Source organism: Eretmochelys imbricata, chromosome 2 (assembly GCF_965152235.1).
Source record: "Eretmochelys imbricata isolate rEreImb1 chromosome 2, rEreImb1.hap1, whole genome shotgun sequence".
Classification (NCBI taxonomy): domain Eukaryota; kingdom Metazoa; phylum Chordata; order Testudines; family Cheloniidae; genus Eretmochelys; species Eretmochelys imbricata.
In genome coordinates, this window is record NC_135573.1 from 134,821,754 (window position 1) to 134,844,221 (window position 22,468).

Here is a 22,468-nt window from a genome sequence, read left to right on the forward strand (position 1 = left end):
TTAGCTGAAAAAAGGTTACACACATCCTCAATAAGCATAAGACGATGGAAGAAACTTTCCTCCAGGTAGGTTGTTCCACAACTGACCATTATGGAGTATCTTGCCCTTTCTTCTGAACCATCTGGTGGCCATTGTCAGAAATTGGAGCTGCCATACTGAATCAGATCAGTGGTCCAGCTAGTTAGGTATCTTGTGTTCAACATCTGGATCTGAACTTTATGACTAAAGAATCTTTTATCTGAATTCATTTCAAAATGTATAATCTCCATCAAATCTGAATCTGGAGCAAAGACAGCATGCACACACAAACACACACCCCTCCCCTCCTCCACACGCAAACTCACTCCCTCGCATATACTAATCAAGTGCTTTTGGTGCACCTGTTTGCAGCAGGACCATTACACCTGTGAGGGGGATTAGACGATAAGGCAACAAACAGTATCAACAAATTACACTGAAATTTTCTTGAAATCAACTGTAGCTTCACAACGAAATAGCACTTCAGATCAGGGCCACTTGAGATTGATTATTTTAAAATGTGAGACTAAGGATGCAAGTCTTCATTCATCTTCCATACACATCCAGAACAATGGACTTCTCAGAACATCCGTGGCTTTGTGAAGTGTAAAGAATAATAGTTATTATGTATCGGTATTGAGCCTGACCCTTGGTAGAACTGTACAGTCAATGGAAAACAGTTACTCATATCATACAACTGCTCTGTGTTCTTATTCTCTTTATTTTTTAAGACCAAGTGAACATTAAGCTGGGTTTTAAACTAATGAAGGTACCTTCAAGAATTTCTTGTTAATGTGATGATATATTGGCATTTGTTTCACATACTTTACCAATCACCGGCTACATTTTGAGATCAAGTCAGATCGAGTGAGAGACGACAAATTATAAACAGATATGCAAGGCCATTACTACGGTCTCTTGTAATATTTTCTGGAGGAAATCCTGAATTATAATTGACAGTGAGCTATTAGTGAAACGTCCACTCACATACTAATGAACCGAAGAAAACTAAACTTTGGGAATATCTTAAGTCTCTCTCCCCATGCTCAGCCAGAAGTTAACTGATTAGCTCAAATGACCATCCGTATTTGTCAGTTACCAATATATTGCTTTATTTCTTGGTAGTAAATTAAGGCTTTATAGTGAGATTCACACAGTCCAGGCCAATTGAAGACATCAGAATCTTTAACAACCATGTAGCAGTGTTCATTCCATTTAGCCAAGGCAGAAAGGTAGCAACTTGTTATAAACACTTAAATGTCACTAGTGAGACCTCGAGTGCCAATGGCTCAGCCAAATTCACACCAACCTTGAGAATGGATTCAACAGCTTAACTCTCCTTGGGGACAGTGAAGAGAATAGCTAGCTGGGATAAAATCCACTCTGCAACCTCCTGAGAAATCAGCTTTGTGAAAAAAGGAAGCTAAACTGATGTTAGTTGTCATAAAATGGCACCACTCCCTAACATACACCGATTAGTGACACAGTGGTAATGAGGAGCTGTAAGAGCTTTTCCCCACAATTATTTTGGCTCTTACCCCTTGTCTCTTTTGGACAGTGTTATTTAATTCAGAGGGAATTGAAGGCTGCTTAATGAGTTTGCCCATGAGACCACAATATCCCGCAAATGAAAAAATACACAAACTGACAAACGGAGAAGCAATATGTACAGGCTAAAGATCTTTTCTCAGAAGTAGGACACATCCTGCCAGCTTTGCCTTTTATACATTGTGTGAGTGTGGCTACAGATTATTTTCTCAGTGATTATGTATGTTCTTAAACACATGGATTTTCACTTCATCTCAGTGACATTGTTAATGTTGTCTGGAGACGATGCAGCTACTGTTCTTTGAAAACCAGACAGAGCGTTTTCCTTCCCACATCTCTCTAGCAGAGACATTTACAGTGCTTGAACCTAACATATGAACCAGTTGTCAATCATGTGTAGGGGGCCTGCCTGAAAATACCATCACTTCTAATGAGTCTGGCTTTCAGATCTAAGGACTGGAAGGTACTTCCCAGAAAAAAGTGGGAAAGTAGTTGCCAGAAGACTGTGATGGAAGTTACCATGAAATGATCACATGCTCAGGGAAAGAAGGGGACAATGAGCAGGGAGAAGCCTCAACATTGATTGCACTGGCAAGAGAGAGCAGCTATAACAGTAACACCTGTTAGAGTAACAATCTTCAACCATATGGGGCAGTACTGATATTCAATTTTTTGCTCAACAATGGCCATTTCTTCAGTTGAAAGGAATGTGCTGTCATGGCTGCACAGAATCCAGTTCTAATATGGATAGCATTCCAAATCCCTCTTTCCCAAAGACGTGATCTGATATCAGGGTAATGAATTCCAAGCCTTGAAATCTACTATCCATCCTTTAAATAAGAAGGCCCTAGAAAATGTACGTGCTACTGTGTATAAATACCTAAACATTCCTTTTACTTAAAAGGAGTCTCAGTTGCAAAGGCTCCTTTTACCGATAAAGGAATTAAAACAGGCTCTGCGGCAACAACGAGAGTTACTGTGAGACAGCCCAACTACTGGGGACTTTCATAGGTTTGCCCTTGTATGACCCACTCTGAGACACTTCCCTAATCCCTGGAGTGCTGCTGCAGTATTTTAATTCACAGTAGTAACAAAATGGGATTTCTCAGACCAATTTGCAGCTAAGTAAAACGTTGAATTTTCCTCTTAGTTGCCTGGAAAGGAGTATCTGCTGCTTCCTACATTTCTTAAAAATGTTCCTTCCACTCAAGTGCTAGTGACACTGCTAAGTGGACCCAAACCTCCCCAGTACTAGCAAAGGATGCTTCCAAGCCAACAGAAAAGGCCCGTGCTGGATTAGCGGGAGTAGTAGGTTAACACATTAGTGATCCACATATAAGCTGTTGAAGAGGTATCCCAGGATGGGTAGGATTTTCAAATGCCCTCGGTGCTCGCTAATTCTGCTCCCATTGACTTTATCGACTTTAAGTCAATGGGATCAGAGCTAGGCCAACATCGAACTCATTTGAAAATGCCACCCAATACTGCCCTGGGGATTGCTGGAACATGGTTAAGGGACTTCCAAGAAGATGCTACTTAGACAAGGTGGTGTTGCATCAGCCATGCTGGAGGAATTTGGGGGGTGGGTTTCGAGAAAAATAGTGCCCCTGCAGCGTCATGAACACAGCTGGAGCTCAGACTGAATGCTGCTCAAGTTGCACCGCAAAGGGAGTGATTATGTGCTATTCCCCTTGGAGAGCTAGTTCAGGCTAGCAAAGGGTCAGGATTACCAGGGGCATAGCACTGCCATGGTGCTGTGGAGTACTCACTGCTTTTAGGTTAAGGAAGCATCTCCGCAGAGACACAATCAAATAACAAAGTGATAGTTTAAAACAAAAAAATATTCTTTTTAAAAAACAAACCTCACCAGCACCATACAAGAAAGCTGACTCCCACGACCATAGAGAGAAGAGCTAGGTACTGTTTGTGGGAGCGTGTGTTTATACATCAATGTTTTTAATCAAGAGGTGCAGAGTGTCCTTTCAGAAAAAAGCGGGGTTGGTGTGCTCAATAATACAGCGCTTGCAATGGCGTTTAACAAAACGGAGAGCGTCCACGGAAACCTCACAGTCCTGCACGTTCAGCATCTGCAGGTCAAAGCAGTTTGCAGCTACAATCTGTAGGCCCTGGCCTGTGATGCTCTCACATGACTTCAGGCTCAGGCGCTTCAAGTTGAAGCAGTTAAGGGCCAGAAACTCCAGGCCGGTGTCTGAGACCAGTGGGCACTTGCCAATATCCAGCGATTTGAGTTTTGTGCAATTTTTGGCGAGGTACTCCACGCCGTGGTCCGTGATGCCCTCGCAGCCCCGCGCATTGAGGTAGCGCAGTTTGCTGCAGTACTTGGCAATGTAACGGATGCCCACGTCTGTGATGCGACCGCAGTGTGCGATGCTGAGGTACCGCAGACGCGTCTCCAACTTGGCGATCTCCCGCATGCCGAAGTCGCTGACGAAACGGCAGTCGCTCACGCTCAGCTCCTTGATGGATGTGCAGTAAATCATTAGGTAACGGAGGCCTTCATCGGTGATGCGGACGCAGCGGCGCAGGTACAGATGAGTCAGCTGAGTGCAGTGTGCGGCGATGGTGTGCAGGCCTTCGTCCTCAAGCACAAAACAGTCTGTCATGTCCAGGTAGCGGATAGAGATCTGTTTGCCATGTAACGGGGACAGCTTGATGGAGGCTTCGCGGGTCAAACTAATGCATGTCACTTTCGAACAGCCTACATGGAAAAACACAATGTTAATAAGTTGCAAAGCAACTCCTCTGGCAGGATGGGGGAGGTTGGCGTGTAACTGCAGACCTCAACACACGGGTAGTTATGCAGGCATCTCAGTGCTGCCAGACCCCAGAAAGTACTCTGATGAAACAGACACTAGTCCAGGTTCTGCCACAGCAGCCATTCATCTTAAATAACTCCACTGAAGTCAGTAAAGTTACTCCAGTAATCTAAACAACATCAGAACCACAGAAGCGTGGTGTTTCCATGTCCCAAATTAGGTCAGATCATGGCCCTCAATTTCTTTATGAAGGGACAGATTCTGAACTCTGTTACCCCAGCACAAATCCAGTAATGGTTTTGGACAACCTGGGGACCACAAGTACATCAGCGCACACTGTTCTCTGGGCTGTGGCGATGTCACCACTGATTTACTTTGGGCATGTCTATGCTGCCCCGCGGTTCAAACTACAAACGTGAATACCAGCGTGTACTGAAGTGCTGCACTGTATCGCTCCCCTGTGGATGCTCCAGGTGCAAATTAAAAGGTCTCTAGGTTACATTAATGTAGCCCTTTTCTGACAGGGAGATGTTAACACAAGCTAGGAACCTCTTCGTTTGCGCCACAGTGCAACATGGGGGAGTGACAGCACAGCACTTTGGTGCAGACGGCTATTCACACCCCCAGAGTCCAAACTGTGGGGCAGTGTAGACATGCCCCCAGTTGGTGTTCCAGCATCAGAGGCCATTTTACTGTCAAGCACTGCAAGAAACAAAAGGGAAACCCGCAGGCCCAGATGGGCTAATGTTTGGGGAACAGAAATGTATGGTCTGCCCTATTGATGCCAATCGGGCTAGTAACCAAGTGACACCCATCTAGCAACTGGATGACAATTATAGTGTATGTCATGGCATCTTATATTCAAGCAACACAACCAGCCTGACCCTTGAATGTGCAGAAAATCTGGAAAATCACATGCAGCACTCGAATGCTAATCTCTCTCCTCTCCATTGTGATTCCCTTTCAAAGTATGTTATATTAAGCAGAGGACCTTTTCTTTCTTATTTTCCATAATAATAATAATAATGCAGAGCACTAACCACCAGGCCAGCCAGCCACAGGACCAAACACAGAATTACCAGGAATTCAATCCAGGGACCAGCTTCAGCCCTGACATGAACAGGTGCATTTCTCCCATTTCCTCCTTCTCGGGGTCATGGGGAACTAAGGAGTGCAGCAGAGGCAGCAGGGTCCTTCCCTGAGAGAGGGATGGGGTAGAGGAAGAAAGCACCAAGTGTCACCCTGAAGCCCATTAACTCTGTAGCGACACATCTGGCCTGTTCCATTCTACAGTCTTTAGCCAAGGAAGATAGGACAATGTAGCACAGGCCCTTTGGGCTGTGACAAAAAGTAAAGCAAGAAAATCAGTGTAGATGCCAGGATGAAACAAGTAAAACAGGGAAATTAGAGGTGGCATTAGAGCTGTAGGAACCTCAAAAATTGCCTGTTTGACTTATGCACTCATCATACTAGGTTTACAGTAGGAGCTTTGATTTAGACTTTTGCTTTGGTCAAACAGATGCAAAGTTTAACTGAAATCGCACACTACGTGCAAGTGGCAAGTACTGCACAGCACCTGGGGAAGCCCTAGGATCTTGAGACAGGGAGAACCATTTTGATTAGTCAACAGTGTCCTCAGAAAATCAATACCCCTTTTTCCCTTTTGGATATTCTGGTTCAGGTCTCTGCAGATGATGGTGTGGTTTATAATGAGAACAATCAATCGAATCTGGAAGACTCAGAATAAACAAATGTGCGCACACACACACACGACGGCTGCAAGGAGAGTTCCAAAGGGAGGCAATGCAATTGGAGTTCAGCCATGTAAACATTCCTTAGACTAGACAACAGAAGATGGCACAGGGGCCTACTCCTCCAGTTGGGTCTGCCCAAGTGGATGCTGGCAACCTGGCACAACCCCCCTTATGTCAGTGCAGTTTGGCGTGAGCACGAGGGTCTGTCTGCACGGATCTGACCGCAGGACAGTGGTATAAATGTGGACTCTTTACAAACAGATTACGATTTATTTTTAAAATTAAGATAGTGAGAATGAAGGTCTGCAGACAGAGAGAAGGAGAAGAAAATTCTGCTTGTTGAATATTCGAGAAAGAGGGAAATATGAATGACTAATGCATTTCTGAGATGAAAATGAAAAGTTGAGTCTCCCCGCAGGGCTGGATTTACTGTACATGGCCATGTGATCACTGTTTTGACAGGCTCAGCATCTCCTTGTTGTCTAGTTACTTTGGCTACAGCATATGATATTTGTTGGGAAGGGTGTTCAGAATGATTTCACCAGAAGAAAAGAGTGCACATTGATTATAGGACTTTTTTTTTTTTTAAGTGAAGTGACATTTTTCTGGGTCTGTAACAATTTTTCTGTCCCAAATAATAAAGATATAAAAACAAACCCTCATACAGCAAGATTTTTCCATAGAGGAAATGTAACTAATTTAAAATGCAGGAGAAACTTCCAAGTGGAATGAAAGAACCTTGGCCAGCATATGTTGGATAATAGTTTGCAGTCAAGCTCAAACAGCTCCTGGAGTTATCTGAGGCCTGCTAAAGGAGTGGATGTTGAGAGTTACAGAATTTATGTTGTGGAAAACTCTGATAGTTAATAGGGATGCCTGTTTTTGACATTAAAATATTGATATCTTATCAGTGCCAAAGAATAGCCCTTAAGAACAAAGAGACAGCTGAACGAAACATATGGAAGTGAAATTCTTTGAATTAATAAGGTTTTCTTTTGGGTCAAAGAGATCCAGGCTTTCATAGTTTTATTGATAGATCATTTACTGTGACCAAAACTGCCACGGTCTCCATTATGTCACACAGCACACCCACCTAAGCTTTCATGTTTGTTACTATACCACATGGCATGTGTAAGCCCAAGCCTTTTTTTCAACTACCCCTAGCATTTAATCACAGAGGAATCTCAATATTTTGGGCTAGATTTTGGCCAAGAGTCAATCAGAGTCCAGCTAGACACATTAGGTTCAGAGAGAGACTGCAGCAGTCGGAGCTGCCAGGAGAGCATTACAACCAGAATTCCTCCGGGGGGCTCCCAGGCAGCACACTCTAGTGTGTGTGTCCTGCATCAGCCTTGAAGAAGGCGCATTCTCGCATCTCGATGCTCTACTAGTGCCTCCCTCACTCTTGTCCCCTTACAGGTGCTTAGGTCCCACAGGGACTCTAGGAGAGAAAAGCATCGAAGCTCCCCATTAGGATCCCACCAATCCCTGTGTGCAGGCTAAAGAGGGACGGGAACCTCTTTGTGCCCTCTCCCGCTTGTGCATTTGCACAGAGGCTGATCAGAATTTGACCCCGGCTCTTAAACACTGCTCATGCAGAGCTGCACATTTGCAGAGCACTTCTCCTATTTAGGCTGCAAGCTTCTTGGAGCAGAGATCCGCTCTTACTCTGCTTGCAAAGATAAAAACATGAGAAAAGGGAGAAAGGTGGTATGTGGATTATTGATGAGAAGAAGAAGGTAGGAACTGTGGCTTGAATAGGAGCTGTCCACACAGCTATTGTTTGTACAGCCCAATCTCCCCCTCCAATCTCTGGGGTGTCACCTACAAACCCTAAACATGGCTAATCCCCTTCTCTTCCCCTCAGCTCCCACATGACCTTTTTGGATCAGGGTGCCTCTTCCTGGTGACCCCCCAGAAACTCACAAGGGAGAAGCAAAAAGAAAAGGAGTACTTGTGGCACCTTAGAGACTAACCAATTTATTTGATCATGAGCTTTCGTGAGCTACAGCTCACTTGAGCTGTAGCTCACGAAAGCTCATGATCAAATAAATTGGTTAGTCTCTAAGGTGCCACAAGTACTCCTTTTCTTTTTGTGAATACAGACTAACACGGCTGTTACTCTGAAAAGGGAGAAGCAGTTTCCTGATGGCCAGATATTCGGGTAGCGGGCTACCTGTCCCCCAGATGATAGGGGGCAGACCTAGTCCCACTTGAAATGGATGTAAAGAGAAATGGGAAACAGCAACTGGAAGAACTAGGCTGGTTCCTATGGGTGATAAGAGATTTTTAAGAGTGCTTGCATAGTACATGAACCTGAACCTCTGTATGATCTAGATTTGGATCCAACCTGCAAGGCCCTGGCAGCCCTGGAGACACACATTAAAGCAGATCTGACATTCTCTCCCTGGGCCTTGCTATGCATTCACTAGATCACATAGTTAAAAACACCTGAGATAATTGCTGGCCCTATCGTGTTGCATTTGGTTTGTTTAGGTAGATGCATTTCACCTCCCTTTGCATGTGCCAGCAAGTACAGCATAGTGTGCAAAGCATTTGAACAGTGAAGTTACTCAGCGAGATCATTACATAGCCTGGCATACTGCCAAGCAGCCCTTCACACACCATAGGCTGACAGCAAAGAGGAGGTAAAAATAATACTCAGCCATCGAGAGGAAGGAGAAATAATGGGATCCTGTTTTCGAAGCACTTTCACAAGTACCCTATATAACAAATGCTTTCAAAATTAATTTAGAAGTGGGCTCCTCAGCTCCAAAAACAAAGGCCAGCTGAAGATGCAAAACCCAGCTTTGGATTTTAAGCACCCCCAAAGTTCAAGAGCATTGGTTTAGCCCTCTATAGAGGTTAGGGCTATTCTGAAACGTTTGACATTCAAACATATGAATGTTATAACTAGTCAGTTTAATATAAACTAGTTATAAACTAGTCAGTTTAATATTATAACCCTCCATTTCACACCTGGGTAATTTAAACCAAAGAGGCTAAAGGTTTCGTGTTAAACAACACAATTACATCTTAGCTATTATGCTGACAATTAGTCAAACAGCTCCCTCTCACTTCGCTTTATTTAAACCTCTTTCAGTTACCACAAACAGCCTTGTTTACTGACACTATACTGGGAAAACCATGGAACTGACTGTACACAGTGTTGCCAAATGCACAATTTCTCCTGTTTGTTTGGATGTTTCATGCAGCAACACGGCAAAGAAGAACATCTTAAAAATAGGAAGCTGTGACTGGAAGGCCACAAAAATTGGTAGGGGAACTCGGGCTCCTTTGGAAACCGCAGCGTTTGTCAGTTTTCAAAAATGAGTTCAAAGCAGCTCCGTGTTCTGCTCCTGTCTCTAAAGAGGTTGGGCACCTAGCTCCTTAAGGCTCCTTTGTGTCCTTTTAAGGGACTTTCCAGTCAACTGGGATTTACATCTGGGATTCTCCAAGATTACAGTGGGAGTCACTACTGGAGCCAGGAACTCTAGCATTCTAATCTCTGCTTTCAGTTCACTGGGCCAGGAGACGTATGGTCTGAGCACAGGACTGCACATCCAATTCATTGCATGCTTTTCCTTTGGTCTTTGGACTAATCTTGCACCACTGAATTTAACTGGAATTTTCCTCTTGATTCAGTGGTGATAGGATCAGGCTAATGTGTTATGAAGGCTTCACCATGGAGTCTGATGAATGGCATTTAAAAAAATTATTAAAGCAAAGGTGCAATAAAACATTAACCTACTACCTCGTACATTACTTATTCAGGATCAGGTTAATACTCAAAGAACCTGGCTCAAGATTCTGGCTTGCTGGCTGAGGAGCCCCCCTCTCCTGACTACACTAAACAGGGGGGGACCAAATTTCTAAATACCTATCCTCTTTTTGGTGCTTCTCCTCTTGTGCACATACTTGGTATGAAAGCTTTTCCATTACAAGAACAATCCATATTTTACTCTCCCACCATTCCATCGGAGGAGGCAGGGGAGGGTCACATTTTTCCAATAATGTGTAATACAATGTCTAGCTGCTAACAATAAAAAAGAAATTAATTTTACTAGCTCCTTTACTGGAGCATTAAGTAAGCAGGGCCAGGGATCTCTAGGAAGCTGGCATTTTGTCATAAGAATCTCTTTCATTTCCTCGCAAGTGGTCATAGGGTCACAACCACCACACGTGCAAGTATGTTTCCCTTTCCCCACATCCCCTCACAGAGCGCCTCTTAGAAGCACAAATATGATTGCTCTTAACTGGAGTCAAATGCCATCTATACAATAATTTATAAAAATTGTCTTTAGGAGCTACAGAACTTGAAGAAAGTATATCCCCTTTCTGATATAGGGCCCCATTAATCCAGATCAATTAATTTTTGTCCAAATCTGTCTCCCATCTTTTCATCTGGGTTTATTCCTATCAATGGATTTTTCAATCAAAATAGTATGCATCTTAAAAATTAAACATTTTGTTCCAGCTTGCTCCTGAGTTAACTCCTTAAATGTGGTTAAGATCTATATAAAGCTGCCTCATATCCAGATTTCACAATAAAATGTTTGACTTGTAAATATTGAAAATACAGGATATTTATGTTATTTATATTATTATATATCTCTTGGTCTAATTTCAAATCAGCACTCAGGAACAGCTGTCCGAACTGAGCATTCTCAGCTCTTACCTGCAACAAAGAGTAACTCTGAAATTTCCTAGGGATAAATTCCTGATTATTAATGCAAGTAAATAAGGCAGAAGGCCACTGTGACAGAAATGTAGAAAATTTGTCCAAAGCTGCTAAGGTGGTCTGGATGAAAAGGGGATTTTTTATTTCTGATCACCTACATTTCTTTTTAACCCAGCAATTACTATGAATAGCTATATTTGGGCTCCAGTCTTATTTGGTTATACCCAGTGTTTGGATGGTCTATTGTTAATCCAATTGATGTAATATTTTAATTGTCAGGTGCTGAGTGCTATTTTTATGTTAGAGTGGGAGCATGCCCTGCAGTAACAATCCTTACAAAAATAAATACAGAGAAACTAGTGGTTAACTACATTTATATTTGTATCATGCTTTTTCTCCCAAGGCATTTCAATTACACACACATTTGATCACTGAAGTGCAGACACTTATGGTACACACCTCTAGAAACTAAGGCTCCCTATGTCACTTCCCATAAGTTGTAGAGATTTAACTTGATCTCTAATGTCCATACAGAGTAGACAGGGCCTCCTCTTTTAAGGTCAACCCATAAGATTCCCCCTGGCTAAACTGCATGGCATTTGGTTTATCTACCTAAAGAATATGAAGGGCTGAGTTCACAATGAAGAGATTTGAATCAGTGGTATAAAAGAGCCTTTTGTGCGGCTCCAGTGACTTCAGTTGCATACAGGACTTTGGTAGCCAGAGTTGATGGCTTAGTGGTCTAAGCATCAAGTTCAAAATTCCCATAGTTGCTCGTTTACTGTGCTTGCACACACATGCACAATAGCAGATGTCCCATAAGAGCCAATGAAGGGTGTGCTGAAAGGGAGAAAAATGGGAGCATGTGGGCCTGAGAGAGCTCGTCTGGCTTCAGTGTTGCCAACTCTTGTTATTTTATAGTGAGTTCCACAAACTTTTCTTCCTGGAGCAATGTCCGGTTGAGCGCAGGCTCACACAGGCAATTGCTTCTTCACCAGTACAGATAACATTTGTACTGGATGGAAATCAAGTATAACTGATTATTGATGTAATCTTACTAGGAGCTTTCAAGCAAGTTGATAAACTGTCACCTGTTTGTAATTTGATCTAGTCACCATCAAAACCATATGGAGGCATTTTTAAAAATGCCTGAGTGGTGAGGTTTGTAGGATATTTGCAAAGTTAATGTAAACCTCAAACATAAGATTTTCTGACATTTTCATTTTATGGATGTTCCCATGATAGTGTGTGAGTTTTATGATTAAAATATTTAATAATAGAATGGCCACCTGATATAATCTTCAGAGAGAATGCCAAGATAAAATCAATTTTTAAAAAAAAGTTATTACACATATTTATCTGTGTACTTGCCTGTAACTATGTCTAGGCATCAGAGAATTAAAAAAACTCTGACCTGTGTTGCTATTACATTATTACAATTCTTCATGTACTTATTTCAGCTGAACTCCTAGAACTTGGTCTAAATTCTACTCTTAGTTGCACTAGTGTAAATTCATGTACATCGGTGATGCTACTCCAGTTTTATACTGATGTAACTAAAGAGAGAGAAGAGACCAAATTCTGCCATCAGTCAATCTTTTCCCCATATCTTGCGCTGATTTAGTATCAGCCTCTTCCTGCTCCTTTGGCAATTTCACTTCTTTGGATACAAGAAAATCTTCATCTCTAACTCTGGGCACTTGGAACAGTCCACCTGTTTTTAAATTTAGTATGAAATTGTCCTCTCATATTTACATAGACTCTAGTTTTCCTTTCCTTCTGCTTTCATTTTTAACTGTAATTCTATTTAAATATGCAAGGTATGGTACACAGTATGTAAGAAGATGCTATAAAAATACAGTTGCACTGTATTGTTCGGAAAGAATTTTAAAATCCAGTTTATTTTTCAGTACCTATGGCATTCAGGCCAAATCCTCAAGTCATTCCTCTAGTAAAAGATCCATCAGGTCTGATTCTGAACTCAGACTGATGTGACTTCATTGGCTTTAATTAGTTTATGTGAGTTAAAATCCCACTGAAATCAATGGTCTTAATTCTGCTCTGAATAAAGGTTGACGGCTTTCAGCTTCCACTGAAGTTAGGTGCAGGTGAAGTACTTAGGACTTCATGGGTCCAGGCCCAGGCATGACCTGTGTTTACTTTTGTGGATCACTCAGTTTGGACACTGGGGGGAAAAAGACATTTTTGATTCTAGATACTTCCATTTCCTGCGTTACACACACTAGTCCAGTGCTGAGTGTTAAGGACTTTAGCTTTGCAGATGAATGTTTAAATGAAATACAAAGCAACCCTGACTGACACATTTTATATTTCTAGTTCTATTTTTGTAGGGGATTTTAGCCACATTTTTCATCCTGGTGGACTTTGTGGAGGGAGACAGAGTGTGTGAGGTAATATCTTTTATAGGACCAACTTCTGTTGGTGAGAGAGACAAGCATTCCAGCTTGCACAGAGCTCTTCAGGTCTGTGAAAGTTACTCAGAGTATCACAGCTAAAGACAAGGTTTGAACAGATTGTTTCGCATAAGTAGTTAAGACATATTTCAAGGGACCAATCAAGGTGAAGTGGCCCATTAACACCCTTCCAGTCATAAAGAGGAAAGGGGGAGGGGAGGAGGGAGAGCAGCTGGGGGGTTGTTAGTGGGTTATAGATTGCTGTAACAAGCCATAAATCCAGTTTCTCTATTCAATCCATGATTTTTAGCATCTAGCCAAGTTATGAATTTAAGCTCCCATGGACACAGCTACTACCTCTCGTGGGGGTGGATTAACTACACTGACGGAAGAAGCTCTCCCACTGGCATAGTGGCATCTTCAGTGAAGCGCTGCAGCAGCACAGCTGCACCGGTGCAATGTTTCAAGTGTAGACCTGCCCTCAGACACTTCTAACCACCATACGCAAAGTTCCTCTGGCTAGTCGCTAGTGTTATGTGGATTAAAAATATACATGAACCTTAGTGAAATCTAGCTCCAAATCCAAATTACACAGCAGGCTTTCATCTATATAATGGACCGAACCCAAACTTTGGGATCCAGACATCCCAAACGTTGGAACAGCTTTTATCTGGATTTGGATTTTGCAGCTCAGAACTTGAGCCTGCAGATTGCGTGGAGGAGCATTCACCAGCCCTAGACAACTCCTGTGCTGGGAAAATTTTCCCCTGGATTGTTGCTGCTCCTGTGTGTCACTGGAGTAGTGGCTGAGGATAGGGTGGGGAACAGATTCTTTGTTACTATTTCCTAGTTAGTTTTAATATTTTCCTCTTTATAATTAAAAGTTTTCTCTGCTCCAGCAGTTTATGAGACTGCAGTTCAGTATCTGCAAAGGATGCGTGGCTTCCAGCAAGGCCATTGCCAATAGGCTGTGTGGGTCTGATTCTTTGTTGTCCTGAACCTCTTGCAAACTGAGCCCAACGCACTACTATTCTGATCCACTAGCAGCAATGTAAATAACTGCACAATGCGCAGGGCAATGGGGGTCAAGTCCTGTGCTCGTCCACAGGTCAAAAAAATGCCATCCAAGACACCCTGCTATCCTGGAGACAGATTTCATCTGGGAGAAGGGCAGTAACATTCAAATCACCAGTTATAACTCAGAACCCCAGAGTGAAATAAAATCAGAGAGGTTAACAGGCCTGATTTTCCATGGCCACACACCTGGTGGAGTCATTTATACCTATGGAAAGTGAGTGAACTGCCGTTCTGAGGAGGTAGCACTTTACACCATTTGCTCAGCTCCCTCTGCAGTCATTTATGTCTGTGCAATGGGTAAGCAGAACCAGTTAACTTAATTCAGCACTGAACTACACCCAGTGCAGTTGTGGGATCATGCAGAGGGTCTAACTCAGTGCCGAATTTCATCCCAGTGCCTCCACTGAGGCCCATCCTCCAACTCAAGCTCTGATCCATCTATATAATCATTATATAAGGGGAGCAAAATTCCCTATGGTTGACCTCTAATGAGAGCCTCCTGCCTTCAGACAGCACATCTGCTGCTCTAAACCATTGCAACACCACATAGAAGCTAAGAAGCTCCCTAATGTACATTAGTCAAGTCCCAAACAAAATTAGGCAGTGCCTAGATGTCAAAACGTATCCCTAGCTGAGGGTCTTGGCCCTTCCAAACTTCACTGTCCTTAACTCAGGGCTATATAGCTTTTGTGCTCCCAGAAAGCCCAGTTGCTGTGTTACCCACCCTTAAAGAGGGTGTAGTGTGCACTCCCCACTCTAGAGGGCCAGCTGTGCTGGCTGGTTCAGAGGGAGGGTTGCCGCAACAACTCCTGCAGCACAAAGACTGCCACTACACCCTGTGCATTGACACAGTGTGATGAGGAGTATTAACACTAGATAGGTAAGGCAGAAGGGGAAGGAGGAGGGGCTTGTCTTCTCGGTGCAGCTATAGGGGCCAGATTATGCCCTTCCCCTCCGTGCCTTAATCTCCCCCTTTTCACTTCTTCACAGGATTGTCCTGTCTCTCTCAACCCAGACTATATTATTTAAATACTTTCACTTACCTGACACATCCAGGTGCTCCAGGTTTGGACACAGTGACACTACATCAAAGACTGCTTCATTGGAGATGTTGTAACAGCCCGACACCTCTAGCCTCCTCAGCTCTGGACAGCACTGGGCAATGGTGTAGAGTCCTCTGTCTGTGAGCCGCCTGCAGCCACTAACAATTACCGTCTCCAACATGAGACATACATTTGGCGTGTCCTGACAAAGCCTCCGGGTCAGCACTTTAAGAGCTCTGTCTACGTTGATTGTCTCGCCTGTCAGGCGAATAGTCCTCCAAAGCCGTGGGTCCCAGGCAAGGTTATACCAGCGGCGACACACTCGTGCACAACGGCACAACTGGTTGGTAGGCAGGAAAGAGAAAATTTGGATCATGGAGTGGTCTGGGAGACGGTCTATGTTGGCCTGTTCTTTCTGCTGTCTGGACGCCAGCCGAATGAGGGGATGAGTAAGGCGGGTTGGAGGAGGTGAATGGACCATAGCAACTGTCTCCCCGGTGACTGAGGATGAAGAAGTGGAAGATCCTCGGCCATTCTGGAAGCCATGAGAATTCTGCGGACATATTAGTGCTGGGCTGGGCGTGCTGAGTGTCCGCATGCTCAGGTCGGAATCTGAAAGATAACAAAGCACAGAACAGTGTTCATTGATAGCATTCAATTGCAATTACAGTGTTTCTTTTGAAAAATAAATTGACCCTGATTTTTAGGCAGGCTTGTCCCATCTACCAATATTGCAGACGAGAAATTGTGAGCATGATTAATGGCTTTCTGAGACACATTGTGATTTGCAGGTACAGACAGGGTCAGTAGTTAGACATCTAAATGCAATACATCAGCAACACTGGATGCCATTTAAATGTAGCCCATGGTGTATGATCCCTCCTCTCCCACACAACAATAAAACTCACATTCTGGTGTTCTGAACTGTAAAAAATAATTGAACACACACACACTTGCCAATCTTTCACTGCTGGCTGGAGCTGTGTGGCACTTGGTAGTTTCAATTCACAGGGATTCATTTCCTTCAGTGTTGGTTCATGTAGTTTCACATCTCCTGAGCATTGCTTTACGTTTCCATTTGGTTCAAAACTTGAAAATCGGAGCTGGCAAGTTTCACTGTACTGGGGACCAGAAACCAGGAATTTTGACTGCAAGTTCTTTTCTTCCTTTATGTTGTTTCATGGAAGGAGAGCACTGTGTCCCAAGTTAAGTGCATTGGGTGACAGCACTGGCCCACCTGCATGCTCTGATAGGGTTGTAGGTGCCCTGCAGGCAAGTAAATGGTACTTGAGAGCATTGATTACATAACTTTCACTGCTCTGAGCTCTAAGGATTTCAGTATGTGTAAGACTCTGCTCGCCTGCCTGTTATCAACACATGCTGAAGAGAGTCTTCAGTTCTTCAAAGGTTTGTTTAAAAAATGTAACTTTCTCCCTCCAGAACTTGCGGCTAGAATTTTCAAGCTTGCACGTGTAAAATTTGGTGCCTAATTTCATGTTTAGGCATCTACATGAAACAGTTAGAAATGCTGATCATCCTGCTGAAGTCAATGGGAGTTTTGACTGCTCAACACCTTTGAAAATCCAGTCACTTAATTAAGTGCCAAAGTATGAATGGGGAGGGGCTAACTTTAGGCCTCTGAGTTTGAAAATTTTGTCCTTTCATTTTATGGGTGCCCTTTTTGCTTGCTATGCCCTCTTAAATCATTTGCAATAATGGAAGTTCCAGATGTGTCTCCTGAATAGAGTATACCCCCTACATCTAAACTTGATATTCTTCATCTTCAGATCTGCTCCCCACTGCTGGTGCGGTCTTGGGGACCTACATCCCCAAGAGTAGTTCAGAATGAGATCACAGGATTGTGTTCTCGCTCAGACATGAGAGCCAGGAGAGCTATTATTATGCTATTGAACCCATAACAAATTTTCTACTAGACTGGAATTCTTCCGGCAGCTTAGTGGCACATTTTACAGCAGTATTTCAGGCCCACTGTTCATTGCATACCGATGAGGGGGAAGAAAAAGCAGGTGAGTCCCAGAGCTTTTTGCCAGTAAAAACTTCGAGAGCCTTGATGAAGTGAGCTGTAGCTCACGAAAGTTTATGCTCAAATAAATTTGTTAGTCTCTAAGGTGCCACAAGTACTCCTTTTCTTTTCACTCGAGTGTAATCTCTAATGAAGCACTTCACTGGAATCACATACCTTCCATTCTTTACAGTATTCTAGGGAGGGACTTAAAGAATTATCTAAACCCACAGCAACTTTCTAAAACATCTACTCTCCAATATTTACTAAGTGCTGGCCTACAGTTTGAGTCACTCTGAGATAGGATTTAATGACAGTGTGACATCCGTAAATACAATTCCAAAAGGGCAACTTAATGCACACATGGCAATTTTCAACAGTTTCTCTCCAACTAGATAACTGGCTACTTTATACAGGCACTTTTTTCAATGCACTGTTCTTTACAGCCCTGGAATACATATTTACATTTTGGTGACCTTAGAAAGTCAAAATTTACAAAGCAGCCCTGCACTTTCCCCCTTTGATTACCAATGCTTTTGAGCAAGATGCTTTTTATTATAGCCTTGTTCAGAGCCCAAGGATTGTTTGCTGCCATAAGAAAAATGAAGTTTCTTAATGGTCATAAAAAATCTCAGAGGAAGGCTGGGCCAGCAGCAGAGCTATAAAAGCTGACATGAAGTGGGGGGAGAAGCGGGTGTGCACTTTGGGGGAATTTTCTTTGTCCATTAGGGAGCTCTGTTTTATTTCAAAAGTTTTTGGTTTTTATTTCCTTCCTAATTAATTTATAAGTTGTAGGGAAAATATGTAAATAGAGATTAACCAAATCAAAATCTAGTGTCTGAACACCCACGCGTTAGTGAGGATGTCTAATCCCTGAATTTTAGTCAGTTAGACACAGAGGATCCATTCGGGATCGAACCAACGCATGACATCCCCAAATATGTGATCACTGAAATCTAGCTTCTCTCTCTACATTTCCAATGTGCCCCTATTCTGATAAGACGACTTAGCCAAGATAGTCAGGGACACAACATCACACTCCGTGGGTGTCCCTAACCCTTCAACTGCCAGAAGCTGGGACTGAATGACAAGGGATGGATTGCTTGAAATTGCCCTGTTCCGTTCACTCCTTCTGAAGCACCTGACAGTGGCCACTGTCTAGAAGACTAGTGGCTGGCTAGATGGACCATTTGGTCTGCCCCAGTAGGAACACCACCAACAGCCTTGAATTGTTTCTTTCTATGTCCCACAGAAATCTAGTCTCCAAGGAATTGTCATGTTCCCTTCTGCTCCTCTTGCGGCTCTGCAAATACTGCAGGATCAGGTGCTCCATGCTTGCAATGCTCATAGCAATAGTGCGGGCTGTGCAGGCTCCGGGCTTCTGTGAGAGATGGTGGACAGCGAGGAGGAACATGCGAGTTTACAGGGATTTTGAAAAGAGGTGTGAAATATTATGGGATGCAGATGAAGTTATGGGATGGAGAACACTGAATTAGGGCAGGTTGACCTCCATGTTCCCAATCCCCCCTGTGCGACTCATTTTGGTCCCATGAGGCATTGCAAAAACTTCCCAAAACACACTGTGCTGGATGATGACGAGTTGCACAATGGGATACATACCCACAGTGCATTACCCTCTGCACTCTGATACAAGCACTCCTGGTGAGGACACACACCTCTGACAGAAGAAGAGTAGTGTTCACACGCACAAGCGATGTAATAACTCCGGTGGCTGCATGCTGACGTAACTTAGACCAACATAATGTTGTAGTGTAGACATGACTTAAGTTTCAGAGTTTCAACTGCCAGACAAATAAGGATGCTCAATGTTACTTTGAGCTAACTCAGTGTTACTTTAGGTGCAGTTACTGCATGACATCTTTAGTTCTCTTTATGGGGAGTTTCATCCTAGGTGCTTATATGTATAATGGGCAAGCCAATAGCTACTTTTTCCATAACAATAACAATACAACCTCTATTTTAAGGGCTTGTCTACATGGGAAAGTTTTACCATTTATACCAGTATAATTAAAATAGATATGCGCTACCTCTGATTGAATTCCAGAATAAGAGTTGCGTTTTTTTGCTTTAGTTTAAACCCCTTTCCAAGTGACATAAACTACATTGAAAAAATCACTCTTATACTGGAATAAAAGTGTCCACATGAGGAGTCATCCTGCTATAACTCTTTGGGTTAAAATTCACACCTTAGGGCTCATCTAAGATAAATTGGTATAAGGCAAGATTTTTTCATTCATAAACTGCTCTAAATATATTAATTGTTGTTTGCACTTTCTTTCACCAACAGCAGTTGGTCCAACAAAAGATCTTATCTCACTCACCTTGTCTCTCTAAATATATTAAGAGCTGATCCAGCTGTGCATTCCTTGCACAACCAGAATCAGATAGTTAATGTCAAATGGCACCGAAAGTGAAGTAATTGCTATAGTTTTTATTAAGCAAATACACTTTTCCTTCTGAGAATGCATTTGTGAAAAGCTGGAACTAATTCCCCTCCCCCCTTTGTCCCTTGCCACTTGGCAAGCTTGATTTTTATTCCCATATTTTGAACAGAGCTAAAAATACCATGGCTGTTGTTAGTTAAAACACAACAGTAATCTACATAAAAATCTACACAAAAAAACATCTTCAGCAGCTCTAGGAGTGAGTTTGTTAGTTTGTCATTGCTTCAAAGCCACTTAGATAAGATTTGTGTGGCATCTAGCTACCTAGGGCCAATGCTGCATTCCTTGCATACATAAAGTTCTCACTAACATCAGTAGGAGTTTGGGGTTTGCAGAGAAAGCTGGATCAGGTCCTTAGTGGCTACCATTGTGTTTCTGATTCTTGTACTTTTGGGAGAAGAAGTAGTGGATTAAAAAACAAATCTAAGAATTTGGAATAAGGATTCACCTTTTAAGATTGTAATAGACGAGCAACTTCTGGACATAAAATTTTGGGAGGGATGCATTTTCAAAGTATCTCCAGTTTGTTCATGTGGATCATACCCAAAACTTTAAGTGAACCTGCAGGCTCATGCAAATTAAACTAAGCCGGATGCAGACCAGAAGGAAGAGAATGTTTGTGTCTTAGCAATATTGAACGATGGAAAGATGTGATCACATGGTTGTGCAACTGAGATGAATTTTATCCCAGTTGGCTGCAAACAGTATTCTGCAGCAAACATTCAGCTTCCCCAAGAACGGATCCTCCAGCATATTTTCCACTTTTACTCATCTGAAAATCATACTTTGTGAAATGTAGTGTTTTCTTCCAGGATCAAATCCTGCCTGCTTTGAAATACAACACACACAGTGAAGTTATGGGGACTGTTGAATAATGTGGCCCTCAAAACTTTAATACTGAGAGAGGAGATTAGTGGAAAGGAGTAAGCTAAACAGTGAAAGATGGAAAGGCTGAAGGAGGCTTAAAGCTAAGGGTCAAGCCACAGTTAAAATTGTTGTGCTCCACCCTAAACACTGTGATATTTAGATGCAAAGAATTATTTTAGTTGACTTTGGCTTAGTCTAAATGCCTTCCTTGAAATAGGCCTAGGGTTTAGTAAACATAGGATTAACCTCTAATTCTGGAAAACAAGAGCCCTCCAGATTCGGGTATGGTAATGCAGATGCCCAGAGCAAGGATCTCTAAATAAAGGTAGAGGAAGGTATGAAAGTGAGTTCCATGTGAGACAAACAGCCCAACTTCTTGTGGTCTGACTGGAGGAAGACTATTTTGGCTTATTTGGTCCAGCTGCTTCCTGTAGCCCACAGGTGACCTGGGTGGTTTCACAGCGACGGTGACATGCAGAACAGAAATGTTGACCTGTGTAATGTCTGTATTTTAATGCGGTAATTGAGTGGATTGGTTTAATCTCCAGACACCATCTTTCCTACTATTCACATAAATGTATGTGCCAGACCTGTAAGGCAGACGATAAAGGGGAATGAGGAACAATACTGGAGAAATACCACCTACAATGGAAAAAATATATACATCCTTATTCTGCGAAGTAGCTCTTCAGGTTTTTGTACTATGACCATCACCAGGGTAGCTGAGCACCTGAACCACAACTATAAGAGACTACATCTGAGGCTACTGACCAAGTAAGGTGTTTCCAAGCTTCTAACTAAAGGCATTCACCTCCTGCCTGACACTAGTACAGACACCTGCAATTTGTGAGGCGTAGCTGTAACTGAAAGCTAAATCGGGGCACATGCTCTATATCAGATCAGATCTATTTATATTGCAGTTTCCTGAGTTTATTTTCCTTTTCAGTTCTGAAAGTGATCCATCACACCTGCTAGTAGGCTGCAAAGTATTCTCCTTTTAGCTAGCAAACACCATATTTTTCTGGTTGTTGTTTCTTTCCCCTTTCCTTCTGAAATGTGGCCAAATTGCAAAAGCCTTTCAGAATAGAGATTTTTTCTGGTAGCAGAGCAGGTCTCTAGAGACTTTGTACAAGCTATGAGACACCATAATTTTTCCAAATTTTAACTCTTTGTCTCCAGCCTCAAAACCATGCAATACCACCCCTACCCCTTCTAGCCAAAGAATTATATAGGACTGTTTTAAGAGTCTTTAAAGCCACCCTGAATGAGATGAAGGAGTCATGGCTAATGTTAAAAGTTCCTTCTTCATGAGAGAAGCATGCTACCTCCTAAATTTCCAACACAGGGATTAAGAGACCATAATAAAATTTGACTCTCCAGTATGGCAGGTCAGGGTATCACTCGAGTCTGACTGGTACACAAGAGCCTAGAGCAAATTGCAGCTTAAGCATTATAATTCAGAGATGTAGGACACCGAAACTCTAGAAAAGACCTTCCATCTTCAAACCCTCAGCCAGGCCACAGGGTCTGGTTTACTAGGCTGAGGGTCTGAAGATGGAGCTCCTTTTCTAGAGTTCTGCTTCTCTCTCAAAAACTGCTCAAAGTGCTGAGAACCTCCTGTGAGGCACCCTCTGGCCATGTCTGCCTTTGGGAGTACACCAGTTCAGCACTGGTGGCCAGCAATTGATGTAGCTCATCAAGTGCTAAGTGTAGACAAGGACAAGCTGTGGCTTGGACCAACTGAGCGTGAGCAGAGGAAAGTCTCTGCTAGTTCAGTTGATCCATGTGTGTCGTCATATAT

The 22,468-nt window shown here is 42.8% G+C and overlaps 1 protein-coding gene across 1 annotated transcript in view; it reads right to left on the minus strand.

The window, feature by feature from the left end:
• Positions 1-3,548: 3,548 nt before the first annotated feature.
• Positions 3,549-22,468, minus strand: part of FBXL7 (F-box and leucine rich repeat protein 7) — a 325,742-nt gene continuing 306,822 nt past the window's right edge. Inside the window, exons 3-4 of the mRNA XM_077809165.1 lie at positions 15,313-15,924; positions 3,549-4,285 (exon numbers count right to left, since the gene is read on the minus strand). Of these exons, the coding sequence (XP_077665291.1) occupies positions 3,549-4,285; positions 15,313-15,924 (1,349 nt within the window). The remainder of the gene's footprint in view (positions 4,286-15,312; positions 15,925-22,468) is intronic.